Source organism: Eupeodes corollae, chromosome 3 (genome assembly GCF_945859685.1).
Source record: "Eupeodes corollae chromosome 3, idEupCoro1.1, whole genome shotgun sequence".
NCBI classification, from domain to species: Eukaryota; Metazoa; Arthropoda; class Insecta; order Diptera; family Syrphidae; genus Eupeodes; species Eupeodes corollae.
In genome coordinates, this window is record NC_079149.1 from 93,821,487 (window position 1) to 93,847,156 (window position 25,670).

The following is a 25,670-nucleotide window of genomic DNA, read 5'->3' on the forward strand; positions in this document are numbered from 1 at the left end:
TTCATTGGCATAGGTATAGGGAAAGTACGGGTTTTTACGTCGATAAACGCTGATTGGTGAGAGAGTAGATAACAATGGTTATTATTTTTTGAAGAATGTAGATTTAATATATGTACACTGGGAGAAAATAAGGAATTTCCAAATTTAAAAAAAAAGCGTTTAAATCATGGATCTATAACTTGCTATGCCTCTAACTCAAAGATCATCTTTGACCGAAGGAGGATAAGTTTGCAAGTAAGTTTGAAATTTATACGCTGTTGCTTGGATTCAAAATCTAATTTCGAACTTTAAAAGTTTTGTCCCATATATGCCCTAATAATTATGGACAATTTAGCAATTGCATATTAATATTGAAATAATTAATACCCTCATTAAAAATAATTGGACTGGCTTTTTTTAAATGAAGTTCAAATATTGAAAGTACTTATTTTATATTTTAATTAGTTGATGCTTCAAGATTTTTGACATAAACTAAAGGCTTCAATTCGTGGTTTTAATGGTTTTCAGGTTTTGGAAATTTTCAGAGGGGTTCGCAAAAAAAACCGCTTTCACACGAATAATCCCCGGACTTCCAAACATTACTGCTAGGTTAAGGCCAATATTGTTGTAAATTTGTCCACCTTTATAACGACCCGACGGACTGAATATAACTACGATTATTTTTAAACAATATTGGATTTTCGAATCCAGTAGATTATTAATGGAAGTTTACCACAATCAAGAGTCTTCAAATCCACTTACGAAATAAAAGAAAGGTTTTATTTTCCAGAGAGGAAATTTAAGATATGTTTTATTGCCTGGAAAACCTTGGCCGTAGCCTGAATTAAAAACCATTATCTTTTATAATAGAGAAAGATACAAATTGAATTATTGAGATTGACAGAAGGTCAATTCTCGATAAATGTTTTGCAAACAAAAAAATTATGGATATATAAGATAAAAATCGATAAAAGAAATCACTCGAAAAAAATTATTTTGATAACAAAAAACATCAAAAAGCGGTAAACGCGTCCCGTAATATCGGGAAATTAATATTTCTATATTTCTACTCGAAGGTCAAAAGGTCGAATTTAAACAAATGAAGAACACCAGAAAAAACAATATTCTTAGAAACAACAGAAAACACTATACATAGCTTCTTTTTGACTTCCTCCAACAGCTATCGTAGCCCTGCCTCAACAACTTTTGTCCACGGCGGAACAAAACCAAATCGTTAACTCAATAAAAACTTAAAGAAAAACTATCGTACGAAACAAAATTACTTTATGTAGGTCTTTTAAAAAAAAATCCTTCAATTTTTCTTTCGTCAAAAGGCTTTGTATCATGGCGAGCTCGATCCTTCCGGCTACTTGCTTCAGGCAATCTTCTCGGACCTTTTGCGTGGTGATCGATCTATCTCGGTCCCGTAACTTCTTCCATCCTTATAATTGTGGTGTGCGAAGAGGTGATGCGATCACCCAGTAGCTCAGCTCGTAAGTTCAGATCTTCAGTTTCGAACCTATTCCAGCCAAGACTTTCTGGAAAAATCGTGTGGAATTCCTCGCTTTACCCAGTACCTACACGCGCTAGATTTTGGTTGAGGAAAAAACTACTTATGTCCTGTTGAAGGAAGTCGGTAGTCAAGTCTATAATTAAAATTAAAGTTATTCATATTCTTGGAGTGATTTTTCTATCGCTAATACTTTATGATGGGGCCTCGGCCATACTAAGTTAAAGTTGGTGTGACTTTCCTGCACACATTGTTGGGCATATCGTCTTCATGCCTTGATGATCTTGTTCAACCTATATGTGGGTCAATCGTCGCACAGTTCGTTGGTGTGGAATCCTTTCGGACACTTTGGTGATACCTGTTAAATTTGCTTTCCCAAAATGCTAGGAGAGCAGGTCACTGGCTAATGGTCCAGGTTTCTACTAAACACTTCTAGAATTTTGGGGCCGCAGTACGAATTCTTTAAGGGTGGTTAACAACAAGCGAGGTGAAACTAGTTGCGGTAAAATTTACCGCAACAATATATCTCCTGAAATATGTGAAAAAGTGATTAAAAATTGCAGCAAAGTAATCGTATTCTGCTAATCTTTCTGAGGAGATATTTTCAATTATGTTGGTCTTTAAGGTTAATGGCCATGTACAAAGGAGAATTGCAAAGTTCCATACAAGTTTGAGCCGAGGGCGTACACCTATTATGTTGGTACTAAATGAAATGATTAATACATTTATGTTTTCAAAATTATTATAGGAGATTTCGAGACTTGAGCAAGTTAGGAACTGGGCCACGAGTTGTGGAATAGGACCGCCCTTCACGCTACCTCGACTCAACGGTTAAATCCTATCATTACATTTCAGTGCAAAATATTTAGGAGTTATACTCGACCCTAAACTAAACTGGAAACTAAATATTGAAGTACGGGTTAAGAAGGCCTGTGTTGCCTTCTACGCCTGCAGCAAAACTTTCGGCAAAAAGTAGGGACTTCAGTCGAAGATGATTTTATGGACGTACACAGCCGTAGTACATCCAATCTTAACATATGGGTCGATTGTGTGGTGGCCTGCTCTTAGCAAAGCCTAAAATATTGATAAGCTAAGGAAGGTTCAGAGAACAGCTTGCGTGGGCACCACAGGGGGTATGCGTACTTGCCCAACGGACGCCTTAAACGTTATTTTGGATCTTCTACCAATCGACCTTTTTATTACATACATAGCTGAAGGAATCAAACAGCTGGTTGTCAAAACCTTGTGGTCATAGCTACACAACGAAATTGATTCCGTCAGATATTATCAGGGCAGACACTGACTACTGCACTCCTACTTTGAGCCTTAGTAAGGGTTTTAAGGTTATTTTCCCATCCAGAGAAGATTGGGAGGATGACATCGTGTCGATATTTTTCGACACAACCATCTTTACTGACGGCTCAAAGATGGAGTGCGTTGGTTCTGGGATCTTTTCTGAGTCCCTTAATGTAGATAAATCCTTTATGCTTCCTGACTTTGCTAGCGTTTTTCAGGCTGAACTGCTGGCAATAAGGAAGGCATGTAAGATAATTAAACAAAGCCCAAACCAAAACCGAAATGCAGCTATCTTTACAGACAGTCAGTGAGCTGTCAAAGCCAATAACTCGGCCATATCCTCATCTGAATTGGTTCAGCAATGTCGCGATGAGCTTGCGAGCCTGAATATTAACCTCGGTGTCACCTTGATCTGGGTTCCGGGCCATAGTGGTATCGTGGGAAATGAACGGGCTGACGAGCTATAGGAGCCTATAGGAGTTCATGCAGAGAAGTTGGGTATGTCTTACAACACCTTTTGCCGTAGCTGTAGTGACCAAAGAGAAAGTGAATCAATAATCCTTTTCCTCTGCAAATGTCCTGCTTTGGCAAATACTAGAATGAAATGCTTTGGAAAAGCATTTTTTCACGATCCTTATGAGCTATCTGAGACAAAGATTAGAGACCTAATCTTTTTTCCCAATGCGGCAAAATGGCTCTAACATAATCGCTATGAAGCTTCTCTATAAATCAATCCCTTTCAATCAAAGGTCAAACGAGTTTTTGGTATCAAAACGGCGCACTACAGCGCTAATTGGATTTCAGGCTAGGTTGCCTTGAGATCGCCATTTCTACCTACCTTGGTCTTAATTTTCTTATTTTTTATTTTTCAAACTAAAATTAACCATTATTTGTAGTAAAATTATAAAATGAAGTATTTTAAATTTATTAATGTAAAAAAGGAACAAATTTCGTGGACATTTAAATAGATACAAACATTTAAAAAAAACTAAATTAAATCCAAAGCTATTCTGGATTTAATTTTTTTTAATATCCGATACCCTAGCCCTTATCTTTAATTACAGTGAGACATCTGTTGGACATTGTGTCAAATAATCGGTGGCATCTGTCAATTGAAATATTGAACCACTCCTGTTGAACCATTCTCAACAGTTCCGTTTAATTTTTTGTTAAATGTTTCCAAACCACTCATTTTAAATCTCCCTCAAAATGTTTTATGTAGTACCCGTGGCATAATGGTTAGTGCGTTGGACTGTCATGCGAGAAGTCTTGGGTTGGATCCCTGCATGCGCCACCTAAAGTTTTTTCACGGGTACTGCCTCTTGCAATTAATTGACAAATTCTCCAAAAGTAATTCTTGTCAAATTTGCCGTTCGGATTCGGCTTAAAACTGTAGGTCCCTTCCATCCCTGACAACAGTTCTCACAGGAATGGTTGTGAGCTGTCAGTCACTAGGCCCTAGTTCTCAAACGGACTGTTGTGCCACATAATTTATTTATTTATTTAAAATTAGAATGGCCAATCCATTTTGTTGGCCCTTAAAATACTCTTGAGAAGATTTGGATGTGTTTTAAGGGTTGTTATCTACCTTAAAACACATTTGAGAGGCAGGTTCTCGTCCGCATAAGACAGCATCAAATGTATTGGTCCAACGCCAAAAGAAGAAAATTATTCTTGACCGTTTTCTGGATATATTTGGGATTCAGTTCTTTCAAATTAAGCCTTCTAACGGTTTGTCTGCCATCATTTACGAACAGTTTTATCTGTGTTTCGTTGGTTTCTTCGATCCACAAAAAATTCCTCTGTTTTTGTCTCCTTCTGGCCCACTCCAATCAAAATGATGGTGAATGAATTTAAACCGCGTCAACAAGTCTTCTACGAACAATTCTGGAAGTTATTGGAAGCTGTAGTTTGTTTTTTATTTCCCTTGAAGACTTGTCAGGATCATTTTTTGAGGTGCAAATTATCTTTCAGTCTTCTCTTGGGGTTGTTTTGCTTGGTTTTTCTGTCTGCTTTTTGGCTCTCAGCCGTCAAATTGCTTTTGCAATCAACTTGAGAGATCTGCTCATTATTCTGGCTATTTCCCCTTAAAGGTTTTCTACCACTACTATTTTAATGTCCATTTCTATACATAAAGGTATATCATTCTCTCAGGTCTCACAAACTTTTCAAAAAGGGGCGTATCTCTAAATCATATGTAAATCTTCAACATAATTGTCAAAAAGAGATGTACCGGTCTATCAGATATAAGTCTTGATTTTTTGGTTATTGTTTTTGATTGATAATAATAAAACGTTCACTTTTTTATTTTGATTCCAAAGCATCCAAAATAAAGACAATTTTAACTTAAAAGGTATAAGTATTACTTTAGATTGATAAGTCAGAAATACAAAAAAGCCAATAATTAAAACTAATTTATGTATTTGTTAGACTGAGTAATAAAATAACATTATGCAGGGGTTTTCAACAAGGAGTAAGGACGCTAAATAAGTAGAGTGACTGGACAACAAACAACGCCATATTTCTTGCCGCTCTTTTGACATTTCTCTTAAGCAAGGTTTGGCATTTCATGATGGAAAGATATACGATTTGAAATTATTATAATTTACTACCGAAATTCGGAGTCTGTGGCTAATTTTTAGTCGTCTTAGCAGATCACCAATTGAGCGTCTAGTTTAAAAAATTTGAATCCATAGAGACAATACGAAATGTTCCCGTGCCAGTGAGACAAGGAAGCGCCCGTAGTGTCGGAAATTTTGCTGCCACTGATGCTTAAGTTGTAGAAAGTCCAAATGTTTCTCTCACACGTTTTTCTCAAGCGTTGCGCATCTGTGTGACGGCGTTGTGGTAAATTTTACGAAAAGATCTTGGCCTACATCCTGACAAGAATAAATTGACGAAAAACTTAAGCCGCTTGGCCACCAGAAGCGTCGTATATTCGTAAATTGGGCTGCTCAACAACTTGATATTGATTCATAGAAAAATCATCTTCAGCGATGATGCTCGCTTTGGTGTGGTTTATGGGCCGAGGCGGCGCCGTCATTGGGCCGTACTTCTTCCATGATGATCAAGACCGAAACTTTACTCTGAATGGGGATCGCTACCGTTCAATGATAACCCAATATTTTTGGCCCTAATTGGATGATATAGACTTGGAAGACATGTGGTTCCAACAAGACGGCAGCGGCGGCGCCACAAGCGAATGTCATTATCAATTTATTGGAAACAAGTTTAGTGAACGTAATATCTTACGAAATGGTTCAGTCGCTTGGTCACCTCGGTCGTGCGATTTGACGCTGTTAGACTATTTCCTGTGGGGTTACGTCAAGTTTGTCCAAATCACGGCAAATATTTAATTTTTAAAATAATACAAAAATAGGCTGGATTCACACCCACAGTGATAACTTCCCACTCGAATTGTAACCGACTGAAGATATTTCTAATTGCTTCTCAATGTTAAAAGTATTGTTAATATAAAATAAGTTTAAAACTTTAAAATTGTTGTCAAGATGTCAAGAAGTGGAAAACGAATTTGGAAGTATTTTTTTTACTCGTAGGTTCTTATTTTGTCTAAGAAAGTTGTAACCTCGATTTTCTATCATGTTAAAAGTTCTAATGTTAAAAGCATTTTTGGTGGTAAAGTCACTTGAGAGAGAGTGAGAGATATTTGAGGTCAACCAAATTTTTCAAGTTTTTAAATTGCTATAGTAATAGCCTTGTCACAAATTTTTTTGAAATATCTCTTCTGGATCTTGAGATATGGCCAACGTTCTAAGAAGCTTGAAATATCGATAAATGTTAAAATTATCAATTTGACAAATCGGATCGATTGCAATAACTTCACTATAACCATTAAAAATTCCGAACTTCCGACAACAGTTTTAAGATTTGAAATATTTTTAATAAAGGTTTTAAAAGATAATTTTAATGCAAATTATTTTTTTTTTTAATCTTAAATTATTTCGGAAAATTGATGATATTAGCCCTATTTGGTCATTTATTCTTTAAAAAATTGTGTGAGTTATATTTTTTGATTGTCTTTGAAATATTGATTTCATTTACAATTTTTTTGTGTGGATAAATTTCAAGCCTTCAAGTTTTTTGTTCACACTTAAATTGTATTTATTGTTTTAATTTTGTAATTATAACTTTTATACTAATTATTTCCTTTCTCAAATTATTTCTGGTAAAATGTTAAATTAGTTCCTTATGAATGCTTAATAGCCCATTGATACGTTAAGGTTTAAAGGTCTAGGAGTATATATATGACATTAAATTAATTTTAATTCCATATTAAATGGACTATAATTGTACCCGGTTAACAATGAATTACAAGGCATTCCCTCTCAGCTCACCGCACAATGTTATCTCCTTCCAAAAGACCCAGAATCAGAAAACATGCAACATTTGAAACATGAACTTATTTTTTCGACGTGTATAAAACAAATCGAAAGTAATTACTCCGTTCAATATAAAATATGTCCGATGTCGTGTAGATATGTAGGATTGTAGGTTAGCGCGAGACAGAGGCTTTTCTCAGTCCCACAGTGCATTTTCTGGGCTATGTAATTTTACAAATAGATATTAATGCCACATACATACGTATAGTCTAATGATCGACAGGACACGTCATAGAACTATAGGTACATCGCACACAGACACACTTTGAGTCTAATTGATACTCACGACTATTATTCTGTTCGTCATATAAAGGGTATGAGGTCTTGTCAAAGTTTATTATTATTTCTCATTCCCTGGATAAGTTTTTCCTGCAGCTTTGGGATATTAGGACTTGGAACTGTCCGGTCTGTCTGTCATCATCATTGTCCTAGTTGACGACGTCGTCGTCGTCATTGTTCGACTTCCAAGGCCCGATTTTCATTAATAAGAAAACAATTTGTACCCCGGCCATCGATTTGCTCCTGCAATCTCACCCCCTATGGATATTAAAAGTCGACTGAAGGGAAAGGCTCCGGCTGCTATGAATGAGGGGGGTCTGTTCGATTCAGAATTTTTTAATAGTTTGGTACAACTATGATTACATGGATACCTGGGGGTGGTGTATGTCATTCTTTGTGGAGACACCACCGACAGACCCACCCACCGACGTACAGCCAGTATTGTAAGAAGGTAAGAGTGTACACACACAATAGAAGGGGGGGTCAGATAGGGTGGTTTTGTGTTTATAGTTCAATAATTCTTTTTTTTTTATTTTCTATACTCTTGGTGCTCAGTATTTAGTTATTCAGGATTTTTTTTATTTTGCTTTATGGGTATAGATAGATACTTAGATACATTCTTTTACATATATTATTTAGGTATATGTGAGTAGGTATGTATCGTCTCCTTTTGTGTCCTAACCAAGGTGTACCTTTGCCAGTGGCCCACTTAGAATAGGTTGAGTGTTTGTTGCCCCATAGTGGAACACAGGTGGACGGGACACTTTGTAACGACAACACTTTCAGCTTCGACTTTAGTTTATATTTATTATCAATATCGAACGGAAGAGACACATCCGCCGGTATCTATATTACGAGTATATTTATTATTATTTTAATATATTTGAATTATTTTATGTGAAAAAAAACGATAACGAAAAATGTGTCAAAAATGCGTATATATACGCTTGTAACTCGTAATTCGTGATGAAATAAAATAAGTGCGCGTTTAAAGATTCGATTCGATGATAGAGGCTTACTTAAATATTATAATATAAACATAGTAAGTCTTCTGGAAGGCGGGAATTAAATTCATTATTCTACTACTTTGACAATAAATACATAACAATGGTCAGACATTTGAATAGAAACTGAGCCAATAAATTGCGTGCTAGAAAGCAGTTAAATACGTTTTGGCGCTTCAGTTTTATTTTGCTAAGTGAAATGTCAAACGGGAATAACCTAAAGTCTTTGAAAAAAATACAAATCACATTTTAAACAAAAATAACTTCCTATGGGAAGTTAACAAAAATAAAGTGCGAAATATTAATTAGAAACTATCATTTTGGAGGGTATTTTAGTGGATGTTTGTTAAAAAGTTTGAGGCCTCTGATTAATCTTCAAGTGAGAAACAAGAAAGCAACCCACATGTCGAACCCTATCCGCCAAAATTTTATCAAACCTATACAAGTTGTCCATTTAAGCAACTTATGTGCAAACTTTAATTTTAGCTCAAGTTTGAAAAACATTTCGTTGCAAAAACAGAACTTATTTTCAAACCGTTCGGCCTTTTTCTGTTTAAACTGATTTCAGCATTAATGATTTAACGTTTTATTCAAATTTGTTTAAGACAGGTGAAATCTTATAACTTTGAAGACCCACACTGATAACTTCCCATCCCATCGATTTGTCTTGCTTAACTTTTTTTAGGTTTTCGTGTTGGGTTAAAAAAGGTGTCAGTTGAATTAGTTTTAAAAACTTTAAGGTTACCAGCAATATTTTTCATATGAAGAAATAGTTTAATTTGAAAAACTTGTTTTGTTAACTAGACTTTTAGTTGAAAACAAATGTTTACCAATTTTAGTAGTATTTCTTAAATTTTTACAAATTGGATGAATGAAGTTTTGTTATTTTTGTTTGGTTTTTATTTGTTTGTAAAAAAAACTTTCAATTAGATTTTTCTCAAAATTTTACTGAATGTTTACAACAATTTGAGATGAAATCATTTTGCATTCCTAAAATTTTCGAGGTGACAATTATATGGAGTTTGGTCAAAATAACATAAGTCAAAAATCTTCGTTTTGAGATAAATGCATTTCAAAGTTTTAAAAAAAATCCTCCAAATCCAGTTTTATTAAATAATTTTTTTTTGATGCAATTTTGTTTCAAATAATAATATTTACAGGAATAAAATAAAAAAAATTAATATTTAAGCTTGTTTATATATTTATAGTGAGATATGTTGTTTTTCCCAAACTGGGTTGCGTTCAAGAAAAAGATTATTTTGAGTTGTGTCAATATTGAAATAAGATTAAAACTACGTTGTTTTTAGAAAACAAATTTATTTCACTTTAACAAAATACAAAAAGTAAAAACTAAATAAAAACATTATAAAAAATCATTATTAAAAAAGGAACGAGTAAGAAATTAAAAGTTTTTATTGATTTTTGTTTTAATATTAATCTACATCGGATCTTCATCCTGTTTTCCCTTTTCTGATTTCAAGGCTTTATAAAAATCGTGGGAGTAGAGACATTATTTCATTTTTTTTCTTCCGATATCGGTGGTGGTATCACGTTTTCCAAAGCAAATTTTGTTAAGTTTTGACCCCTTCGTTTGAAACTTACACATCGACAAACTGTTTCTTCATGCTGTGTTGTTTTGAAAAAGGACCTGTTTTCAAATAACGCAACCATTTGATGGTTTTAAAACCAAACATTTTCCCATCTTCATCTTTCTTTCAATAAACTTGAAAAATTCCAAACTTCCTGTGGCTTTAATTCATGTACCACAAATTTTAGTTTTTTTTTCCACATGATTTAACAAGTTGGTACCAGTTATGGGGGTGGTAGATTTCAGAATTTGAATATTTTTTCATTTTCTATTACAGAATGGTCGATATCACACTCCATATGTGTATGGCCAGGAATTAAAAATGTATGTTCCACTGTCTCTATGCCGATTTTGGGTGTTTGCATTGATAGCAAAAACATGGCCACAACAATCGTGTTTTTGTTTTGGCCGCCACAGGTATCGGAATAAAACTTCACTGATTGATAGAACTTGGAAGGGTTTTCAAGTGCAGAAAAATGCATGAAAAAATCATGCATAGTCAAATTAAATGTCCAAAGTTGCCTCTTGTAAAATGCAACTGATGTGGACAAGCTTGGCGTCGGCAGACATTGCTGGAGATCGAAAACAAATCAAGCTTTGGCGCTATCTTCTTGGGCTTCAAGCTTGTCTTTTTTTTTGCATTGTTTGTCTGCCTCATCATGATGTTTGTCCAATATTGTTTTAAGTTGCTCCAAATCATAACTTTTTTCTTCGGTTGCAGTCTTTGTCTTCATCTGTAAAGAATCACAAGTGTTTTGGTCCTGTTTTGGTCTTTTAAACGTTAACTTCATTTTATGGAATTCTCTTTCAAATTTTTTTTTTGAAACATGCTCTTCTTGTTCCGTGGCTTGGTATTATTCAAACATTTTTGCCAATGATAAGTTTGCCGGAAAAATACGATGGTCGTTTGTCTTTCTCGTATAATGGCTCTCATAAGATTTAAAAGATTGAATGTGCTGTTTAACTGATTGAATTACAAAACCAGACGTCTTATTGCTAGGAGTGTGACAGCCACGTAGATCTTTAGGCAAAATTCCACTTAAACATGAAAGTTTCTTTTGCAAACATTGTTCTTATGAAAAAATCTTTCTCATCCAGAGTGTCCTTAAAGCATTTTTTACAAACCTTGTGTCGTGTTCCATTTATTTCGAAAAAGTAGTAACACGACACGATTCTGTTTTTTGGGTTAAAGGAAAATGTTGGCCGGTGATATTTTGGATCTAAGTGGCATATTAAGTTTCAAAAAAAACTTGCCCTTGCATCTCGAGAGCCAAGTTACCAATAAGCATTAAAGATATTTTTTTGTGCATCGGGTTTCAAAATTTTAAAACAATCTTTGCTACAGCTTGTCAAGTTTTTTGATGCTCGACAACGCTTAACTACATTCTTGGCAGTTTTGTACGATTTACCTGCATTACGACTTTGTTTCCTTTGTCGACAAAGAGATGTTTTCCAAGGCTTAGATTCTGCCGCAGTAGATTCTGCCTCAGTACATTCTGCTGGATTTTGTTCCTCGGAGGGGTCCACCACTGGGTCTGATTCGGGAAGAAAAATTGGATCTGACTGGCTGTCATCATCCCGTCTGTCGATTTGTCTTGCTTAAAAGTTTGTCTATATGTATTTTTACCAAATTTGCGCACTATTTTTTGTAGATTTTATTTTTTATGAAAAAAACGGACTGTTGGATTTTTATATAAAAATTATTGAATATTGAAAACAATAATTTCTCTGAAATAAAATAAGTTTGAAGCCAATATTTTTAATTTTTGAAAAGCTATTTGAGCCGAAAGTAAATTTTTACCAAGTTTTATACATTTGTTTTCAGGTTTTTATTTTTTGTAAGAAAACTGTCAATTCGAATTTTTTAAATATTTTACTAAATGTTGAAAACAATATTTATTATAAGAAAAAATTAGCTAGAAGCTATTATCTCACAGTTTTTCAAAGATATTTGAGTCGAAAATAATTTTTTAAAAACTTTTGTTAGTTTTTTTTTCGGTTTTTAATTTTTGTAAAAAAAACTGTCAATTCGATTTTTTTCGAACTTTAAACAAAATAAAAATTTTTGAAAGATAAAAGTAAATTAAAGCCAAAATCTCAAAGTTTTAAAAAGATATTTGAGTCAAAAAACAATTTTTACCAATTTTTATTAATTTTTTTTACGTTTTTATTTTTTGTAAAAAAACTGTCAATTCGATTTTTTTCAGCATTTTTGAAAATGTTGAAAATAATATTTCTTAAAAGATAAAATAAGCTTAAAGCCAAAATTTCAAGTTTTTGGAAAGATATTTGAATCGAAAATCAATTTTTACGAACTTTGAGTAATGTTTTTTTTAGATTTTTATTTTTTATAAAAAAAACTGTCAATTAGATTTTTCTCAAAATTTTATCAGATGTCAAAAACATAATTTTTCGTTGCACAAAATTGTTTAAGAGATAAAATCATATTTCGGTTGTAAAATTTTGGAGGTGACAAATTTTTTTTCAGTTTTATTGATTTATAAAAAAAGCCGTTATATTGATTTTTTTCAAAAAATATACGTGTTTGGTATCACGTTACAATATATTATATAAAATTTAATTCAAGTCTCTAGCGTTTTTGATTCGTAAGATATTTAGGGTTAACCAAAATGTTCAACTTTTTTTTAAACTGCTATGGTAAAAAAACCACCCACACAATTTTGTTGAGAGCCCTTTCTGCATCTTTCTGCCTTATTATCTGTATAACAAAATTTAAAAATATTAAAGAAAGGGACTAGAAATTTCGAAAACAACTACGGAATTTATCAAAAAAAAGTTGCTCCATAAAATCAGATAGACTCAAAAAGCCTTAGTATACGTTTTTTTTCGAATTTTGAAAAGTCATATCGTAAAAACCTGACGTTATGCATTCATTTTTAAGTAGGATTTAAATTAAGGCCATCAAAACTTATTGGAAAAGAGTAATTTTATTGGGACCAGTTAGACTAGTCTTCTTATTTTATTATTTATATTTTTTTATGTCGCGTAACATAAAGTTTCTTAAAACCTTTTTTAAGATCCAAAATTTTGAAGGTAACAAATGTTTTTAAAATAAAATTGAAATTGCAATTGGATTTTATGTAAAGTGAATTGAAATCCGTAGAGATACATTTTGATCCTATGTAAGCTCGATTGATAAAGCCAATTTGCTTGCAGCACATTTTGCTGTTAATTCGATGCTACCAGATAGTGTCATGAGTCCTTCTGTTCTTGAGAGCGTAAATGATTCTATGGGACGAATCTTCTTTCGCAGTCGAAAGAGTACTGAAAGACCTTGACTTACACAAATCCGCTGGCCCAGATAGAATTCCCCCTATTGTTCTGAAGAGGTGTTCTTCAACGCTGGCAAAACCACTGCGTAAGCTTTCCATCTGTCCTATTCTACAGGTCTCTTCCCGAGTGGATGGAAAACTTCATTTGTCCAGCCTGTCCCTAAGAAAGGCGAATCTTCCTCTCCCTCAAACTATCGTCCAATTGCACTTACGTCCCTTCTTTCTAAGGTCATGGAAACGCTGATTAATTTTCAGCTTAAGAAATATCTTAACGAACGGAAGCTTTTTAATAACCGACAGTATGGCTTTCATAGCAATAGGTCCACTGGTGATCTCATGGTTCTTCTCACCGAACAGTGGAACCAATCTTAACATCGTTTTGGAGAAAGTAAAATTATTGCACTTGATATTTCAAAAACATTTGATAGAGTTTGGCACCAAGCTCTCTTATCGAAAGTGCGTGCTTTTGGTATTGATGAATATCTTTTTCATTGGATTAGAAATTACCTTTCTTTCAATACAAGTTGTATTGGATGGTTTCAAGTCTGAAATTCTAAAATAAATGCTGGTGTCCCCCAGGGCTCCGTTTTGTCTCCGACTCTCTTCCTTATATTCATAAACGATCTCTTGTCTGTCACTTCTAATCCATTAAACTGTTTCGCTGACGACAGTACCCTCAGCTTTTCATATTTGTTTCTAGATTCACATCCTTGTCCTTCGGATGTGCAATTTCAACGGCAGCGTATGATAAGCTAATTAAATCCTGATCTTGACAGCATTGTCCAATGGGGAATCAAAAACCGTGTAGAATTTGATGCTTCGAAAACTCAATGCTGTTTCCTGTCGTTAAAGCGTAACCCACCCCCGATGCCGCTATCCATGAGCTTCACTTGCATCCAGGAAACTAATCAACTTTCAGTACTCGGTATGAATATCACAGATCACCTCTTATGGAATGATCTCACATTCGATATCGCCAAAAACGCTGCCAGGTGCTTAGGATTTCTCCGACGATGCAAGAAATTTTTCACACCTTCTGATCTAGCTATAATCTACAAAGATTTTATCCGTCCAAAGCGTTGAATATAATTCGCATATCTGGCCAGGTGCCCCCAAAACAAGTTTTAATCTCTAGGAAAGAATTCAAAAAAGGGCTTTAAAAATGAAAGGCGACAGAACTATAATCAAAACATTTACATCGCTAGAACACCGTCGCAATGTTTCATGCCTTTCGTTGTTTTATAGATATTTTTACAAACAATGTTCTGTCGAATTAGAAAGTTGCATTCCACTCCTTAAACAATTCAGCCGTAATATTCGCACTTCTAGGAATGCTCATCAGTTTACCCTTGAGCTCAATTTCGGGCGTACTGTCGTGTATAGAGATTCTTTCTTAAATCGCACATCGAGAATGTGGAATGCTTTGGCCAACTCTGTTTTTCCCTCCCATTTTGATGTTCAGAACTTTAAGACCAATGTGCACCTATATCTCCCTTTAAATCCTTCCCTATTTTCCTAACGCTCGCACTGTGTTTGAATATAAACATGTAAAGGGTACTAATAATACCTTGAGTGCTTGTGAATATAAAAAAAATGCTTATTTCACTAAACCCTAAGAATATTAAAAGGTATTTAAACCGGACAAGACTATAGAACTCCATTCAGTCTACTTATTCTCAAGTTCAGATTAAAAGCACCAAAACTGGTTCTCCTGCTTAAACCTATAATTTTAGTCCCCTTCGACAACAACCCTACTGAACCGAAGGATCTCTGCTCCATCTTGTGTCAGGACATCTTGGCTGTAAAGGAGCCACCCACCGTTCGCCATGGTGGATTAGGTGAACATCCAATGTGTCTAACTGCCACCTGTGTACGAAGAATAATATCTCCACCACCTTCATAGCAATCGTTGATTGACGCACCAAAAATCAAAATTTTTTTATCAAAGTCATAGCTCTCGCAATGTGACCTCTAAAAAATGTTATCACAAAATTGTCAATTTTGTTGACTTTTTGTGATAAATAATAATGCACTCAAGAAGATTCAATCGTTCGTTGCAAGCCGGTACAGCGTCTAAAATTCCGCGGCTCGAATTCCAGAATTTTCTTCATTTGGAATGGTGGAACGTTGAACCACATACCACTTCTGGAGTCAAGCCGACCCCTTCATTCAAAATAAAAGCAAATCAAATAGAATTTCCAGAATTATGCAATACTTGGGTTCGACTAATACGAGTTTACCGGATATTTGTAACGCATTTGCTGAGTTTTTTTAAACCAATTTTTTTTGGCTTTAACAATTTTTCAAACTGTCCGATTAGTAAATCTGCAAATTGTGTTCGTAAAGGTCACTAAAGTTCTTCAATATCGGAAGTAGAAGCGGTGCTTTCTGTCGTAAATAAAGGTACGAATGCTGAACCTAATGGAAATCAACCTATTCTACTCAAAATGTGTTCGACCACACTCTCTAGAGTCTTGAGTGTAATTTTTAATAGTTCACTAACATATGTTGAATTTTTCTCACAGTGAAAAACACCTTTTCTATCTCCTATCCACAAAAGTTGCCCAAAACAGGATATATATCTTCCATACAAAAATTATTTGAAAAAAAAATTTGTGATACACTAAATTTTATAGTAAAATGAACCAGCATGATTTTATATCAGGCTGATCAACTACATCTGACGATACCTTATATTTATTAATGGCTTTCTATTGCGTCTTGTGTTTGAATATGACCTCAATTTTTTTTAGAAGAATCAAAAGTTCGACCGGCTACACGCATCTTCAAAATGAAATCACAAACCTGTATGGGTGGATGAATGTTTTTCTTTTACCAGTTCGTTTATGCACCAAATGCCTTCGTACTATGTAAGGTATCATTTAAAAACTTTATTAGGGATATCTAATCAAATCATATAGATTGTCTTCTTTTTTCCTTTGCCTCTTAGGGATCTATACATTTCCTCTCTAGAGTTAAGAAATCGAACCTTGTTCCGTGAAAGTTATTATAGGGTAGGTTACGTTAGGTTAAAATGGTTGTCCGTGTTGGAGTAGGACACACTTAGGCCAGTTTAAGAGCCCATTGTTTCTTAGGCCGAAAGGCAGTAGTTATAAGAAAATGGATTAACTTAGATCACCCACATATGGCCAGATGTTTTTTTTAAGTTTTTGAAATTTACGATAGTTTTATAAGAATTTTTGTCTTGCTTTAAAATGGATTAAAGATGTTGACCAAAAAAAATGGCCCATTGTAATACCACATGAATCTTGAAAAATAAGCTCAATGAAATCAGTTAGATTGTCTTACGAACCGTGAGAGGCTGAATATGTTAATATGATTGAGATCGTTAAGATCATTATAGAAGAATTCTCCTAAGTAATTCTTGCGTTATTGAGCTATAGAGCAGGGCATGTAGATAGGACGTGAAAAACTGAACCTCCTTTTCCTCATTCATACAACTTCTGCAAAAGTCATTGAAGAATACGCCTAGCTACATGGCGAGCTTTCCTGTTAAAAGTGCCCGGTTATGAAACCGATTCTCAAGCTTATATTCTATTTGATTAGAGATAGTAAGCACCTTGAACGCTTTTTTTTTTGACCAGGCACTGGGTAATGGTATTCCACCTGGTGTTTGTCTCCTTCAAAGCGTCCTGCATAAGCAATATGTTATATGTAGCGTTAGGTATTAGATATACCGAACGTGGTAGAATGGGCTGTACTGTACCATTCCTGGCGAGTTCCTCTAGCTTACAGTTTTCTGAAATATCTCTATGGTGAATATTAAACGTGTCATCTTTAATAGAGATGATCGACAGTTATGGAATATTATAGAGTATGTAGAGACAGAGATTCGATAGCGACTGACTATCTTTTCTTTAAGCTAGTACCAGGCTTCTTTTAATCGCCAAAAGTTCTGCCTGGAACACTCTACTTAATTTCAGCCGTTCTATCATAGGGTAAATAATGCTTTCAATGGCCTATTTCTCGCAGTGTTAGGGAAATTAACAATTTATCAAACAACATTGATTTTATTTTTCATTTGAGTAGAATATCTATTAAAAACATGTTAAGTTTTAAATTTAAATTATTTTTATTATTAATTAAAATGTTAGTACTATTAAAATTTTTATATAATATTATGTTTTATAATTATTTCATAAGTCTATTTGAGTGTAAAGCTCTAATTGATGTAAATAAATAAAAGAAAATTAAAAATCAGGAGCCTGAAGTATTCAAATTATTAACAAAATTTTAAAATTGAATTGCATTTAAAATAAACTTTTAAATGAACTCAAAAGTCTTTAAAAAAAAAACAAATTGACTCTTAAAATTGATTTTAAGCTAAGAATTTGAAAAAAAGACGTTCATTTTAAGTTAAAAGTCAGAGTTATTTATCAAGTCAAAATATTTAAAAAAAAAAGAGGCTGGGATGCGACTTACATTGATAACTTCCCATCCCGTCTGTCGATTTGTCTTGCTTAAAAGTTTGTCTATCACTCGTATCTTGTCTACTCGTATCAATTTTTACTAAATTTGCAAACTATTTTTTGTAGATTTTAATTTTTATGAAAAAACGGACTGTTGGATTTTTATATAAAAATTGCTGAATATCGAAAACAATATTTTCTGTGAAATAAAATAGAGTTTTATTTTTTGTAAAACAACTGTCAATTTGATTTTTTAAAAATTTTAAAGAATGTTGAAAACAATATTTCTTATGAGATAAAATTAGCTTAAAGCCAATATTTCAAATATTTGATAAGATATTTGAGTCGAAAATCAATTTTTACCAACTTTTATACATTTTTCCTTTTAGGTTTTTATTTTTTGTAAAATAACTGTCAATTCGATTTTTTTCAACATTTTTCAAAATGTTGAAAAGAATGTTTCCTTTAAGATAAAATAAGTTTGAAGCTTAAATTTCAAGGTTGTGAAAAAATATTTGAATCAATATTCAATTTTTACCAACTTTGAGTAACGTTTTTTCTTAGATTTTTATTTTTTGTAAGAAAACTGTCACTTAGATTTTTCTTAAAATTTGTTTTAATGTTGAAAACAATATTTCTTATAAGTGAAAATTAGTAAAAAGCTATTATCCCAAAGTTTTGAAAAGATATTTGAGTCGAAAATCAATTTTTACCAACTTTTGTTAAATTTTTTTTTAGATTTTTTTATATTTTATACTAAAACTGTCAATTCGATTTTTTTCAAAATTTTACTGAATGTTAACAACAATATTTTTTGAAAGATAAAAGTAGTTTAAAGCCAATATCTTTAATTTTTGAAAAAATATTTGAGTCAAAATCAATTTTTACCAACTTGTATACATTTTTTATTTTAGGTTTTTATTTTTTTGTAAAAAACACTGTCAATTCGATTTTTCTCAAAATTTTATCAGATGTCAAAAACATTTTTCTTCGTTGCACAAAATTGTTTTGGAGATAAAATCATATTTTAGTCGTAAAATTTTGGAGGTGACAAATATTTTTTCAGTATTTTTGATTTATAAAAAAGACCGTTAAATGGATTTTTTTCAAAAAATATACTTGTTTGGTATCACGTTACAATTTATTATATAAAATTTAATTCAAGTCTGTAGCGTTTTTAGTACGTTAGACATTTAAGGGTAACCAAAACTTTCACCTTTTTTTTCAAACTGCTGTGGTAAAAAAACCACCCACGCACTTTTCTTGAGAGCCCTTTCTGCCTTATTATCTGTATAACAAAAATTATTTGAAATCGATATCTCTTCTGGTTCTTGAGCTATGGACGACGAAAAAAACGTCGCGAACGTACGGAAATCTTTCTAAAAATCTTTTATTTCGACTCTAGGGACCTTGAAACGTCGAGAAATGTCAAAATTTTCAATTTGACAAATCGGATCTATTACAATAACTTCCTATTGGAAGTTAAAAAAGTAAAATTGTAGAACTCTGGTTATTGACGTTTTTATACCTTACACAACATGTTGTTGCTAATATTTTTTTGAAACTGTTAAAAATATCGGGTAGTTATCAGTATGGATCGCATCCCATCCTCTTACTCTTATTTCCAACACACTAGCAGTACTGATAAAATATCCTTTAAACCCTTTCATTGTTTTCGAATCATCATGGTTCTAATGTCTTCAGAACTGCTTTTTTACTAGTCTTTCTAAATTCGTAAAGTTACAGAAGTCTCAGTGTTGATATTGTGATATTCCAGAAAACTGCACCACCACTACACAAAAACAGGTACATTTTTTGATTAAGTTATATTTACTCTCATTCCTCAAGCTGTCCCTGTCACCATACCCAGATTTTAATTTTTGTTATCAAATTCCCATTATGCCTGCGATGTTATCTTATCAAAATGAAAATGTTTACTTTACTTAAAATATCTACATATATACAAAAATGCAGGAGGGGAATTTATATCTCCATTTATTTCAACCGGTGGTACACTTTCTAAATGTAATACAAATTTCCTCTCAGTTAATAATAATAATCGTATAACCAATACACGGTCCTATTTGTATAGGTTTAAATAAGCCTCAAACAACAACAATAATAACAACAACAACAAAATTAAAGATAACAAAATTGACATTTATTATTTTGTATGAAAGACCGTTTAAGGTAGGTAAAAAGAATGTAGATAGGAAGGTTTATTTGTTAGTGTAAAATATAAAATATATGAACCTTAAAGATAAGACTCTACAAGATAACCAAACTTATCTGGATCCAGATACGTTGATTTTCTTTTATTTCGAACTTAATTCCACTAAACGAACGAAATCAGTGTGAAATTACGACGGTGAAAAATAGGTGTTGAAATTTATTAACGCGTTTTTGGAAATTGAGAGTTCTTCTGCTACAAATCAAAACTTATTAATTACGTAAATTTTAATGTGTACAAAATGATTTTACAAGTAAACAAAGTTCATTTCCTGTTTACTTAATTGTTTTTAATTAAATTTGACCTAATTTTCCGTCTTAAGTATTTTTACTGTGTCACCGTTTCGTCGTCGTCGGTCAGTGACGTCTTCTTTTTCTTCTTAAAACGAAACATCCCGATACCCAAATGAAATAAATTAGAAAAAGCATTAAAATTATAATTCCAGGCAAATTTTAAGGCAAAACAAAAAAATAATCATTAAATTCATTCATTCAATTAGATAATTAAAAGTGTATATCTTTCTACACGCAAATATTCGTTACTTCGTTACTGTTCTCTCAACAAATAAAATAATTAAAATCTTTTTTTACTATTTTCACTCTCGAAAAGTTAAAATCCCAATAAAAAAAATAAAATTATTTCATATCTGTAGATGAAATCAAGTGCGGTTATCAACACTCCTACTCACGTGTGCTATATAAAAATTATTACATAAAATAAAATAAAAATTTAAAAAGCCCTCAACACAAATATATACAAATACATTCAACGGCGAGTTTAAATAATTAAAAAATAAAATACAAAACAAAAACAAAAGTTTTACATCAACAAATGTAATAATGTTGAAATCGTTCGATATAACCGGAGGAAATTTTACGGAATTTTTGAACGTCGGTGTTGTAGCTGCTTTGGCAACACCTGTTGCCCTTAATAATAATCACAATAATAATTTGGCATTAATGAATATTAATAATATTAATAAAAAGATTTCATTGGATAATAATAATTTATCATCGATGAAAAGTTCATCAAAAGTTCGTCCGCATCCGTATTTATTGCGAGACCAACAACAACAACCACAACAACTACAACAACAATTGCATCCAATTTTACAACAACAGCAAGAACAATTACAAGTCTTACAACAACAACAACATCAACAACAATTACAATTACAGTTGCAGCAACAACAACCCCAACATTACCAAAGGCTACAACAAGAAGTTGCAACTACAGCTGCTTCAGTAGTTGTGAGAAACGTTGATGGTGGTGAGATAAATTCAATTGGCGGATTTGGTGGATTATCAACGATGAATGCTTCACCACCATTAATTTGTGTTGCAGTTGACGGAAGCTCAAACACGTAAGTGATTTTTTTAGCTTCTAAATGAAATAAAATGTTAGACGATTTATTTTTTGAATAATATTTTTTGAACAGTATTTACATATTTGCGAAGGGTTGCGTTCGAAATATTGTAACTAAAGTACTATGAAAATTTTTTAATACAAAAAATCTTTATGGAAGAAATTCAGTATTTGAATTCGTTCACAAATTCGATTTCAAAAATGTATAATGGAAGAGAATTTAAAAAAAATGGACCCCTTGTCTGTCTGGAAATTAAAAATAAAATTTGCTGGTCAAAAATGGAAAACTAGAATTTTATTAAAAACCAACGATTTTTCTAAATTGTCTCCAACATTTTTTTCTTAATTTATCATCTGTAAAAAAAAATATTTTGTTTCCTAAAGAACCGTTATTTTGTTTTAAGTTCTCTAAAGAACTATTGAACCTATTTCAACAATTTTGGGCACCACCTCAATTGTCTCAATAATATTTGATGGTCATAAATGTCGTTGTTTTATTCTTTGTTCTTTGAAAAAATACTAAAAATGTTTACTTTGAAATTCGATATCTTGAAAATGGTTTGTTATATGTTTACAAAATTGAAATTTAAAACGTATATAAATATTTTTAAACTCAAACAAAAAACCGCTCTAAAGATTTTGAAATTAAATTTTGAAAAAATAAGGGGCCCTTTACTATGTAACTCGATTCTACAATGAAATTGCTTGAATTCGAAAAATTGGTATTATGTAACTATTTGACTACTTTCGAACCAACTAGAATCGAGTAGTAAACGAGGAACTACGTAACTCGAAAGTAGAATTCAAAACAAGGCAAAATCGAAAATAATCACTCTACATAAAATGTTTTTGCGAGTGAAGTTTTTTTTTTGTCAAAGTGTAAATAAAATGTTGAATATGAGTTCCATCTACCACAACAATTATACCGGGAATTCGGAAATGTTGTAAAAAAAAGCGTTTGGACTTTCGTGTCTCTTCCTTATTCATTTCAAAATTCATCATCAGCGGGCACATTACTCTTTCGATTGAAGTAAAAACTTCGGCTACAGTATTTTTGACATGGTTTACGGTGCAATTCCAGCGTTCTTGTCACCACCGATTTGGTTTTGGTAACCCCCTGTTGTCAAAAAATTAAATTCTGCTGATAACTTAATGATAATCGGAACAGCATTTTGTCTTCTGCGAGTAGTCAAAAAACGAATTTTTTTGCGGGTTCATTTTTAAATCTTAAAATACAGCTTATACACTGGTCGACAAAATTATGGTTTGTTTTCGTCACATAAAAAAACAATACTTTTTAAACAATTAGTTGTCCTGAATTCGAATTTTACCTTGGAACTTTTCTATCGCATCAGGTTTGCAACTTTAAAAATGGGAAATACAACTAAAATTGTTGTCTTAAGGTTAATGGAAGCACAACATATCCCTTAACATTATAAATAAAAAAATAAACAAATTGGGTGGCACAGTCCGTTTGAGAACTAGGTCCTAGTGACTGTAGTCAGGGATGGAAGGGACCTACAGTTTTAAGCCGAATCCGAACGGCAAATTTGAGAAAGCACTTTTCATAACAAGAATTACTCTTGGAGAATTTGTCAATTCCTCGCAAGAGGCACAGGCAGGGATCGAACCCAAGACCTCTCGCGTGACAGTCCATAGCACTTTTTTTTTTTAATTTTTTTTAAATTCATTTTTATTAATTAATTTTTTAACCCATCTTAAAGCTAGAAAAAAATTAATAAAACTAGCCTTATTATCCATAACTTACAACTAACTTAATGGTACCATAACGGACCCTCTAAGTTGAACTATAACACTCGTTTTTCGTTTTTTTTTTTATTTTTTTTCTATTTCTTTTTGTGACACCATGCCTATTCTACTTTTAACTAAACCCTTAAAATATAAAAAAAGTATAAAAGCCGGCCAAAGCTTAAAATTCCATCCCGACTACCCACTATCAAGTGCCGATTGAAGCCACCAAAACTGGTTCTCCTGCTTCACCCTATATCAATTCGGTCCTGAACCGAAGGAGCTCTGCTCCGCTTTGTGCCATGACGTCCCGATTGTACAGGAGTTGCCTATCCACGGTTCGTCGTCTGACGTGGTAGATTAGCGGACCTGCCAATATATCCTGTATCAGACCGCATCGGTCTAAAAAGAGGAGTCCCTCTGGTGGAATAAAGCCGCTGAAGAGTGCACTTTCAAAATACTCGTCGTTTGGATAGAACGCTCCGAAAATTAAATTGTTGGTCGAACACATAGCTCTTGCAATGTGACCTCGAACGAGTTTTATCACGAAATTGTCAATTATGTTGATATGATCCCCGTTGTGTAAGACCTAGTTGGAATAGTAATGCACATAAGAAGATTCGGCTATTCGATATAAGCCAGTGCAGTGTCGTAAACACTGCCGCTCGAACACCCGAAACTTCTCCATCTTGGAAGGGGCAACGTTGAACCGCACAGGACAACCATAAACGATTATCGACCGTATGAGGGCCACGTAGCTTCACTCTAGGGTCAAGCCGACTGCTAAAAAACAGCCGTTTCGTCAGAGCGAAGGCTCCTCTGGCCCTGGTCAGAGCAGCGTTTATATGTCTGTCGAAATATAAATACTGATCTAACCAGATACCAAGGTACTTCACTACACTTTTGCTCGCCAATGGCTGCCCGTGAAGATCAACGATGACCATCTTGCACCAATTCTTGCACGTATCCCTCGTGGCCCTAGCCAACGGAGTCCGGAATAGAATTGTCTCCGAATTCTGGACATTTATTTTCAGTTTCCAGTCGTCAAAATATCACTGAGTCTTGCCGAAATCACGCTGCAAGTGAATTCTAATAACCTCAACCTTTCGGGCCGTTCTGTACGCAATTAGATCGTCGGCGTATGCAATTGCCTTTGTAAGACTACCTATCAGGTGTAAATGCTGAAGAGAATTATCGAATTCACCGCTCCTTGTTGAAGACCATTTTTAATTGGGAATGTTGTGGTAGAAGTTACATTGCAACTTTTGACAACAAACTTTCTATCGTTAAGCAAATCATAAAGTATATACAACAATGGCTTGCTTATGCCAAGCCTGCTCAATTTTTGGTAAAGACCCTCTAACCATACGGTGTCAAAGGCCTTTTCCAAATCAACCAGAATAGCACCTGTGCATTGTTGTTTTGATTTATTCCATTGGATATCAGAAATGAGCTTAGACGCAGCATGAATTGTGTCATGATCCGTCTTGAACCCGAACTGTTTATCCGGAATTATTTTGTTGTCCGCAGCCCACTTAGTCAGAGCCCTATTAATGACTTTTTCGAAAACTTTGCTGATGCTCGGAAGAAGACTTATCGACCGAAGATTTGACGGGTTGGAGTTGTACTTTCGCTTTTTCGTGAGAGGATGAACCACAGCGGTCTTCCAATGTACTGGATAATATGCATTATTCAGTGCATTATTGAAGAGTGTGGTGTAAGTGTCAATTGCCTCCATTGGTAAATGTCACTAACAAGGAACTTGGTCCCGTTTGATCAGCGAATATGGCATTTGCCAAAAAATCGTCATTGAACCTCATGAAACCGCAGTTTTCAGATCGCCATTGTGTCATATCATTTCGAAAGTAAAAGTGATTAAGAAGGGCTCTATTTTTCAGTTCGTGGTTATGGCGAATGCTAACATTCACCTTGCTGGAAAGCAGCTCCCACCGCCTCCACTTTTTCTTCAGATCTTCAATTATATAAAAGTCATAATCAAAGATGGCTTCTTCTGGATCTATTTGTGCTGTCCTGAGTACGTCTCTGTTCTCTTTAATTCTTTGGAGTTTCAAACTCGGAAGGTCATCGTCGTTCTTTTTCCTGTATACCTTGATGATTGTATGGATCATACTAGAGTTACTCGAATTAACTGACCGGGTCTTGCGGTTCCAGTACTTGTTAATTCATAACTTGTAGTTCTCTTTAATCAACAGATTGACACAGTAAATCGCCTTAACATTAAATTATATAAATATTTTGCTAACTACAAGTCGGTGCCTTCCAGTTACAGTTTAAATTTTTTTAATATCTCACTTAGTTCTTGGAAATTCTATTAAGTAATTAGCCTTTATTTGAATCTATAAGAAGTTTTGAGCAGACTTTGAATTTAATCCATTCACATTTTTTAAAATTAAGTTTTGGAGTTAATTCCTGATTGCAAATCCGAATCTCGATTTTAACTATCTGATCAAATTTTAAAAATACATATTTTCAACATTATTTAAATATTTTGTTATATATTTCAAAATCTTAATATGATAATATTGC

The 25,670-nt window shown here is 33.4% G+C and overlaps 1 protein-coding gene across 3 annotated transcripts in view; it reads left to right on the forward strand.

The window, feature by feature from the left end:
* The first annotated feature begins 19,896 nt into the window (after window positions 1–19,896).
* Window positions 19,897–25,670, forward strand: part of LOC129949693 (CUGBP Elav-like family member 2) — a 374,661-nt gene continuing 368,887 nt past the window's right edge. For 2 of the 3 annotated variants that reach the window (XM_056061291.1, XM_056061292.1), the window contains exon 1: window positions 20,662–21,372. In XM_056061291.1, the coding sequence (XP_055917266.1) occupies window positions 20,849–21,372 (524 nt within the window). In that variant the 5' untranslated portion in view covers window positions 20,662–20,848. Of the gene's footprint in view, window positions 21,373–25,670 lie in introns of all 3 variants that reach the window. The other variant, XM_056061290.1, reaches the window with a different exon arrangement.